The sequence below is a fragment of the Pantherophis guttatus genome, chromosome 1 (genome assembly GCF_059756535.1).
Source record: "Pantherophis guttatus breed Tessera chromosome 1, ASM5975653v1, whole genome shotgun sequence".
Taxonomy (NCBI): Eukaryota; Metazoa; Chordata; class Lepidosauria; order Squamata; family Colubridae; genus Pantherophis; species Pantherophis guttatus.
Window position 1 is genome coordinate 114,706,450 of NC_142063.1, and position 9,222 is coordinate 114,715,671.

General features: G+C 39.6%; 1 protein-coding gene across 1 annotated transcript; it reads right to left on the reverse strand.

Annotated features, from left to right (window-relative positions):
* Positions 1-1,632: 1,632 nt before the first annotated feature.
* LOC117667196 (olfactory receptor 11L1-like) lies at positions 1,633-2,577 on the reverse strand. The gene has a single exon (XM_034420411.2). The coding sequence runs from the start codon at positions 2,575-2,577 to the stop codon at positions 1,633-1,635; it is 945 nt and encodes a 314-aa protein (XP_034276302.2).
* Between the last annotated feature and the right edge of the window lie 6,645 nt (positions 2,578-9,222).

A 9,222-nucleotide genomic window follows, 5' to 3' on the forward strand; every position in this document is an offset into this window, starting at 1 on the left:
CTGCATTTGCCCCAAACTGCAGATTGCAATTGATAAATATACCATTTACAGTAATTCTTGTTTAATGACTGCCTTCACGCTTAGAGCAGTGATGAAAAAGTATCTTGTAACTTATCTTCGCATTTACGATCTTTGTAGGTTTGTAGAACAAAGGAAAGCTAAAGTAATAAGCACAGTTCCAGTTTCACTTAGTAACTGCCTTACTTAATAACTGAATTGCTGTTTTCCTTCCAGAATTTTGCCTCTTAATTTTATTCCCACAATAGTGCTGCGTAATATGTCAGGGTGAGACAGGACAACTAGTCCCAAAGCCAGTCCAGTGAGCTTCATGGCAAAGGGAAACTTTAATACACGTCTTCCCAATCGTCAAAACCCTCTACTAACTATTCTGTGCTGTTTGTTGCAATGTACCTCTCAGTTCACTCTTGTCAAGTAATTCAACTAAAGGACTCCTGTGTTATTCCTCCCTCAGAATTCAGGTTGTGAGAAAAGGCGTAGACAGTTTTGTTTGGCCCACTTCAGTTTCTCTTTCTTCTTAACATTTCTTCAATTATGACACCTTTCCAAATGCAGCAGTACCTGCCCACTCTGCTTTTAAAAAGAAATTTATTTATTTATTTATTTATTTATTTGTTGGTTCAATTTATATGCTGCCGTTCTCCGGAGACTCAGGGCGGCTTACAATGCATTAAGCAATAGCCTTCATACTTTTGTATATACCTGCTTAGTAGGGCTTTCGGCCCCCCCTAAGCGGTGTTCTTTTTTATACAAAGTCAGCGTATTGCCCCCACAATCCGAGTCCTCATTTTACTTACCTCGAAAGGATGGAAGGCTGAGTCAACCTTGAGCCTGGTGAGATTCAAACTTGCAGTAATTGCAGGCAGCTGGTGCTAATTAACAGCACTTTAGTCTGCTGCGCCACCAAGGCTCTTCAGTGCCAATGTTCTTGTCAAATGAGTGACATTTCATTTCAAAATTTCAGTTTTCCTCCAATCTAGTATGCCATAGATGTCCAATTTATGACAATGAAAGACACTCTTATTTACAGCCATTTATAGCAGGCACATGCCACAAGCATGTGATAAAAGGTCCACCTAGAAACAGCTATACTTATTCTGTTGATCAGGAAATGGACATCTATCTCTAAATTCTGCTCAAGGCTCACCATGGATAAGATTACTTTTGTATTTATATAGTATGAACTTAGGAATTCACTCCACCCTTCCAAAGACTGGATTGTTCTTTGTTGTAGATTTAGTATGCCCAAATGATGTATTGAGCTAATGTGGGTGAAGAGTCACTGCTGTACAAATGTATTAGAAAACATATTTTATTTTCTGTTTCAAGAAAAAAACAATCTCTTCCTTGTTTGGCTTTGGCTTTTTTTTTTTTTTTTTTTTTTGGTTACTTGTTACAACAAAAAACATGTCCAACAATAATACAGGTTTGAAGACAATTCCTCAGTGTATGTCATGTGCTAATATGCAGCATAAACATATATAAACTAATGTTTACAAGGACTCAAGAATGTCACTTTATTGTCAGATAAAAGCACATGTGAGAGTCTTCTGTTCAAAAAGATGTTTATTTACTGCAACCTTCCCTCAGCTTGTCAATTTTGTCTGGTGAGATTTATGATATTTTTCTTTGCTTGTTCTTTATATGGTAGAGGATCTTTTCCACAGCTCTTTTCACATCTTTGTTTCTCAGGGTGTAAATAATTGGATTCAACACTGGAGTGACAACAGCATAGAGCAAAGAGACAACTTTGTCCATTTCAAAAGTTTGATCAGAATGAGGGCACAGATATGTGAAGATTACTGTCCCATAGAAGATTGTAACCACCATGAGGTGACTGGAACAGGTAGAAAAGGCCTTATGCCTTCCTGACACAGAAGGGATATGGCAGATGGTTGAAACAATCAGCATATACGAAGTCAATGTCAGAAGGAAAGATAGGAGGACAATTACCCCAGCGACCAGGAATACTATTGTGTCCGCCATGAAAGTATTTCCAGTCGAGAGCTTAATCAAGGGCCCTGTGTCACAGAAGAAATGGTTGATCTGGTTGCTGCTGTTAAATGGCAGCTGTGAAATGAAGGCTATGGGCAGGAAGGGGGTCAAAAATCCAATCAGCCAGGAACCCAAGGCAAGGCAGGCACAAGCATGGCTGTCCATGAGAACTGGATATTGCAGTGGGTGACAGATGGCTAAATACCTATCATAGGCCATGGTAGCCAAGAGAAGGAACTCTGTGGAACCAAAGAAAAAGAAGAAATACATCTGAGTAAGGCAGGTCCAGAAGGAGATGGCACAGGATGCCCTGAGGACATTTCCCAGCAGTTGGGGAAGAGTAACTGAGGTATAACACATCTCAAGGAACGAGAAATGCCTCAGGAAGAAGTACATGGGGAATCGCAAGCTCACATCTATATGGGAGAGGACAATGATCAAGGCATTGCCAAGGAGTATGAAGAGATAGATGGAGAGGAGAATGACAAAGGAGAGTAATGGGAACTCCTGAAGCTCAGGAAAGCCGAGCAGCACAAATTTCGGGGTGGAGGTGCCATTCAGCATATTTTTGGTCCAGTCTGTACAGCCAGCATCAAAAGGAAATGGAAGACATAGGAAAGAAACAAAATGTGTTTGAGAATAGAGATGCTAGAGGGAAAAGGCATTTATTCTTCCAATAAATATATTCCAGGCATCCATTTACCATTTTCAACTTTGATTCAAACAAAGCCACCTGAATTAACTTGGTACAAGTACACATTTCATATATAATATTATATACATATTAAAGTCCGTTTGGAATTTCCCACTACTTTGGTATGCTGGATAGCTTTTGCTCACATTATCAAAGCATATCTCCCTATATTCTGCACTGGGTGCCAAAATAGGTTTCAATTGGAGTAGCAACAAGAACTGTTCAGCAGTTGGTTTATTAATCAGACTGATATCTCAGTGACCGATCCCATAAAGACACCACTCAGAGCAAGAAACAGAGCCAAATGAAATAGCTTATAAATGCATGCAAACATTAAAAACAATACACGCTATCAGACCCCAAGCCCAGCCCTCCCCCAGAATAGCTCTGTCTTCATTTTTTTTCTCCAGAAAGTAGATAATATTGGAGACAGGTGAAGGTCCAGGCACAATCAAAATGGTTGGGTCAACGGTACTAACAGATGTGATCCTACAGGTAATCCAAAGGTAGCAGAGATATAAAAGGTTTTATAGGTTGAAACCCATAAATTGTATGAATTCATATTAATCAGCTTTAAATCAAGATAAATGGACATATCTATGTCTTTCTATGATGTAACATAAAAACCATATTTAGAGATTTCAAATTCAACAAATCCCATCAGTCACAATATAATTAAAGTAGCAAGTTTCCTCAACTAGGAACTAGGCATGTAGACTATTTATCTCCAACCTGATGTTTTTGAGATGTGTTACAATTCCTATAGATGGGTGTCTCCCAACATGAGCAGCTTCGAGATGTGTGGACTTCACTTTGGTGACGAATTCTAAGAGTCAGGCAAACAATCAATTAATCAATCAGAAATTCAGAATACTGCTCCAAGGAACCTTGGAAGTCTTCTAGTCCAGCCCATAGACTACTGCTCAGTCTGGAACATAGACCATACTGATTATGGAAGTTAAAATTCAATTTAACTGATAAATTCCAATTCAAGCAGCAATCAGGCATAAAGTATTATCACACCCAAATTTTGCATGCATCAGCCATGCTTCCACTTCTCTTCAAAAGCAAGCTAAGCAGGCTAATAGTGGCAATGACAGAAAAGGCACAGAGCCGCTGATATAACCAGCTGGGGGCCTCAGAGGGTTACAGAAAGTTGCCTCAACATAATAAACTCACATGGACCAATTTCCCAGTTAACTTAATTGGAAAGTTGGTTCAACTGGGGAGACAAAAGACTGTTTACAACTTTCTTTCCTCAACCTGGTGCCCTTCGCCAGAAGTTGTAATGTTGCTTCAATTGCTCTAATAGGTGGCCTGCTGAGTCATTGGTTTGCTTTTGCCTGGAAGGACTTTAATGTGATGATGTGGACAATTTACCTCTCGTTCTATTGTGTGCCTGACCTGTAGGTAGAAAGCAAACAGCCACACTGCCAGTAGCTTGTGTATCTAATAGGCTTGAAATTATGACTGGTTACAGCTCTGGTGTAATTTAATTTTATTACTTATTTTCTATTGTTAGTAGAAGATTGGTGTGTGAGAGAGAGAGATTAAGAGCATGAATTTTTGAAGGTACAAATTAAATATCTATTTGTACATTACTATTAATTTACTTGATCTTTACTATATGAGTTGTGAGGTGGAGGCAAAAGAAAAGGCCAAACTTTAAATCTCACATTAGACCACCAGATTTTGGTAAAAATGTAAGTAAGTTGTAAGATTTTTAAAAAATATTTTAATTTATGGGATTGTTATGGATACCATATTACTAACCCATCTTTAAAATATTACAGGCACTTGAAACCATTTTTGCCCAAACGTCTGTACAAGTTATGTAATTAATATAGAGCATTGATTTGAAGGACACTGGGAAGATCTGTTACCAAAGCAACAATCAGATAAATGAGCCCAAGCCAAAAAAGTGGGTTTACAAAAATGCCTCAGGCAGGCGTTTCTCCCCACCCCTGGTCACTTCCAGTTCATGTGAGGATAAAAGATGATACAAGATTAATGGGAGGAAGGGAAGCACATTCAGACTTGTAAGATTGTGTTAACGACAACTATTCTAATAAAAGTAGCTTTAGGTCTATGTGGTGTCTATTTTTTAGTCTGATCTACCTTATAGAGCTAATAGCTTATCACCTAAATTCTTGCAGCATCTCATTTTAAAAAGTTATACATAGTTACTAGACATCATTCCTTACCTTATAGTTCTTACATTTAGAACTATTTGTTTTCAAAGTAGTCCAAACTAGGCTTTGTAAAAACAAATGAAAATAACTTCATAAGTCATGACTGGTAAGTGTACTTTTTTTCCCATCATGGAAACACTGTACTATGTTTGGCTTACTATACAAGAGATGCTTCTGTGTAGTCGTTGTGGGTTTGGTCAAATCTGACTGCACAAAATTGAATATTCTGACTGCAATGAATATTCCATGAACAAATGAATATTGTTCTTCTCTGATGGTTGAGAATGAGTTTTCAGCAATATCTCCCATAGCTTTTAACTTTTAAGTCAGATTGCAGCCTAAATTGAGAAAGACTGAAAAAAAACATTGCAGGTATAAGCTGAGAATTTCATACTACAGGTTGTTATGATTACAACATTCTTCAGGCGAACTGCTTTCTCAGGGAGACAGCTGGGAGCTTAGTAGTTGCACTGTGGATGGAAACAGATGGACAAGTTGCATTACATGGACAGATATAATGCAAAATATAGAGAGATAGAGGTAGGAGATGAGAGAAGAGTGGCAATGAGTGCTAAGCCAAGGGAGGCAAAGAAACTACACATTATTAAATATCAATTGCAGGAGGGACTGGAGTGTAGTTTAGCCCAGCACAGAATAGGGCAGGTGGATCATATTTCCTGGTCTCCACAAAGATCTCCACATAAATTATGATCTCTGCTGGATTCACCACTTGCAGTATGGTCAGATTCTATTTTGGGATCATTCAGATTAAGAGTAGAAAGTATAGTTCTGAAAATCCCAGGTTTATTTAAAATGGCATACAAACAGAGGTGGGCTGCTACCGGTTCGCACCGGTTGTGGGAAGAAATCTTTTCCCATTTTACAGGGCTAATCTTGCAAGGAACGCAGGAAGGAAAAATTCTAGTGTGCCTGTATTTGTAGCCAAATCCTTATCTTAATTGTCGCCCCTGCAGCTTTAAATGTTGTCAGAAACTGCCCAGACTTTCTATCTGTAGCTGAGATTCTCCGGAGTCCCCCCCCACCTCTGTCCCCGGAGTTTTTTGTGGTACTTTCATTCCTGGGGCTTGAACAGCTATTTACAGAAGGGTTGGCATAGCCATAGAAGAAATGGCTGAAAGGCAGAATGTAAGTTTGGCATTCTGTCTGATTTTTTTACTGCCTTCTGGGGGCATGTGATCTTTCCTTAAACCTGGATGATTACCTTAGGATATCTTATGAGGTGAGTGAGACCAGCTGATATCTTTAAGTGGTGCAAATGGATCTAATGAAACTGTGCTTTGTCAGTTCACTGAGCACAGAAGTCTCTTGTCTATGGAGATTCTTCAGTCATCCAGGTCATGGTTGTCCCAAAGGTGCTTTTTTTCAAGAGGCAACTGAATTTTCTTGGTGTCCAGAAAGTCCAGTTGCCTCTTGAAAAAGCACCTTTGGGACAGGAGTCTCTTGCATTGCTTCGGAGTGGGCAAGGCACATGATTGCTCACAGATAATAAGTGGATCCTTCTTCCAATTTATTTTAATTTTCTCTCATGATAATATGGCATAGTAACATGGCACCAATTGTAGAAAGTTAGCACCCACCCCTCTCCTAGAAGAATGAAATATTTTGAGAAATATTAAAAAGGAAGAATATATTTCCCTGAATGAGAAATGGAGAAACATGTTTTCTTAGAGGGAGAAAGCAGCCCCAACCTTCCTTAATAGCCCACAGAAGATGTCAGCACTTAAGAGATAAAGAGATAGATAGCTATATTCATAGGCAAAAAAATATTTATTTATTTTATTTATTTAATCTAATTTTTATTCCGTCCTTCTCCTGAAGGACTCAGGGCGGTGCACAGCCAAAAATAAAACAAACACATATATAAAATTTAAAAGCAATTTAAAAACATATTAAATAATTTGGCCCCGACATCATTAAAAAACAAAAGCAACCCATTAAAATTAATGTTTAGGCCAGCCCAGCCTGTTGGAACAATAACATCTTGAGGGCAAGGCGAAAGGTGCGTAGGTCAGGGATCATCCATATCTCCGGGGGCAATTCATTCCAGAGGGCGGGTGCCCCCACAGAGAAGGCTCTCCCCCTGGGGGTCGCCAGTCGACATTGTTTGACCGACGGTATCCTGAGGAGTCCCTCTCTGTGGGAGCATAGTGGCCGGTGGGAGGCTATCGGTAGCAGAAGGCGATCTTGTAAGTACCCAGGTCCTAAACCATGGAGCGCTCTAAAGTTGGTAACCAACACCTGCAAAATTCCCTGCAGCAAGGTCTGAACAAAGGCAGAATGGGATTAGCCCTCACTCAAGATGTTAAATTTGTTAATTTATCTCTTTAGCTCAGCATATTGTAGCCCAAATATGCCCACCCAATTTCTGGAGAGCTTAAATGACCCCTCTGCTAAAGGGTTTCACTTTATGAGCAAGAGTAACTTGGCTTAAGCTTAAATGGACTCCAGAGGATGGTAGAGGATAGGAAGGCCTGGAGGAACGTTGTCCATGGGGTCGCGACAGGTCGGACATGACTTCACAACTAACAACAACAAACTTGGCTGCTGATAGTTATCTTTGTATTTTAACTATTTTAAATCCTCAATGTGCTCTGGCAACCTGCCTGATTTGTAACTCTGGGTTGCAGATATTTCTGAGGAAAAGGAAGGTATTCAGACAGAATGGTTTAGGTTTCCATGACAGCTGTGACTCATTGATCTTCAGTGTGTATTCCCTCATTTCTAATCTAATTACTGGTATTTAGGGCAGCTTTTTTTAAGCAAAGAAGCTTTTTGTATTTTTGTACAGGTAATCCTTGACTTACAACAGTTCACTTAGTGACCATTCAAAGTTACAAGGGTACTGAAAAAAGTGATTTATGACCATTTTTCACACGATCATTGCAGCATCCCCACGATCATGAGAGGCGAAGCGCCCCTCGACAAAAGTGACATCGAGTTGGCTACACCCACCCAGTCATTTGGGCAGAGAACCAGTTGTTAAAAAATTTGCAGCCCACCACTGCATACAAACATAAAATTCCAGCAGCCAACTGCAAGAGTCAGTTCCCAAACAGCCAGGGAACAACACAGGTTCAAAACACAGGGAACAAAATAACTAGACAGAAACCATCCCACCAGTGGTGGAATTCAATTTTTTTTCCTATCGGTTCTATGGGCGTGGCTTGGTGGGCGTGGCAGGGGAAGGATACTGCAAAATCTCCATTCCCACCCCACTCCAGGGGAAGGATATTGCAAAATCTCCATTCCCACTCTGGGGCCAGCCAGAGGTGGTATTTGCCAGTGCTCTGAACTATTCAAAATTTCTACTACCAGTTCTCCAGAACCTGTCAGAACCTGATGAATTTCACCCCTGCATCCCACCCACCCAAAAGAGGAGACTGAGTTATCCATTGGATTGGGAAAGAAGGAAAAAACTATTAAGAGAATTTGAACTTTGTTTCTAACCTGTCTTGTTCTTAAATCAATATAGTTGCTGGTTTGTTATTTCTACTGTTTTCAATAAATATTACTCTCCTTATTTCAGGGTTTTTTTGTGAGTTGACAAATGTGGTTCATTTCTGTCTGGTACATGAAGTCTGAGGCTCTTTTCAGACAATTGCCAGTTATCTTTAGTGTATAGCAGATTTGTAAAAGTCAAACACCACCCTGAAACAAATTGATAGGAACAAAAATATAGAAAGCCAACTAAACTCAGTTCATTGGAAAGAGAGATAGAAGCTGATGAAAGATGAACTGAAGGAACCTAATGGAATTTTGCAATTCCCTAATGAGTACGTCCTGTGCTATTGATGTTAAGAAGAAAGTTAGGTGAAGTGTCTCAACTATGAGTAAGGCAGTGAAAGCATCAGCAGCCATTCAATTTATTAACTACACACCAAATAAGGGTTGACAGACTCATGGTTTATCCTTTCCTTCCTGAGTCTGATTTCAGCCATAAATATTAGTTAACAGGACAATTCCTCCCTTGACTAACAGCTGCATGATAGCAGAATCATCCTTCAAAGCATATGCATTTGTAAGACGCCACGAGTGACACATTATGCATCTCGTTCCACCTCTGTCACAATTGACAGAGATGAAATTCTGTACTTAAATTTGTCATTTAAAAAATGATCATAGGTTTTGTTAGTAGATTCATCATTGAGCAAAAGGTTCAGGGGAAGAGTTTAAAGCAGAGACCTGGGGACTTCAACTTCCAGAATTTCCCAGTCAGACATGACTTCAATTTCTGGGAGGTAAAGTCCACAAGTTGTCACAGCTGGAAAACCCCATGGTTTATAGAGATATCTCAAAAGCTTG

Excerpts from the sequence above, each read along its gene's own strand:
- LOC117667196 (XM_034420411.2), bottom strand. The coding sequence starts at position 2,577 with ATGCTGAATGGCACCTCCACCCCGAAATTTGTGCTGCTCGGCTTTCCT.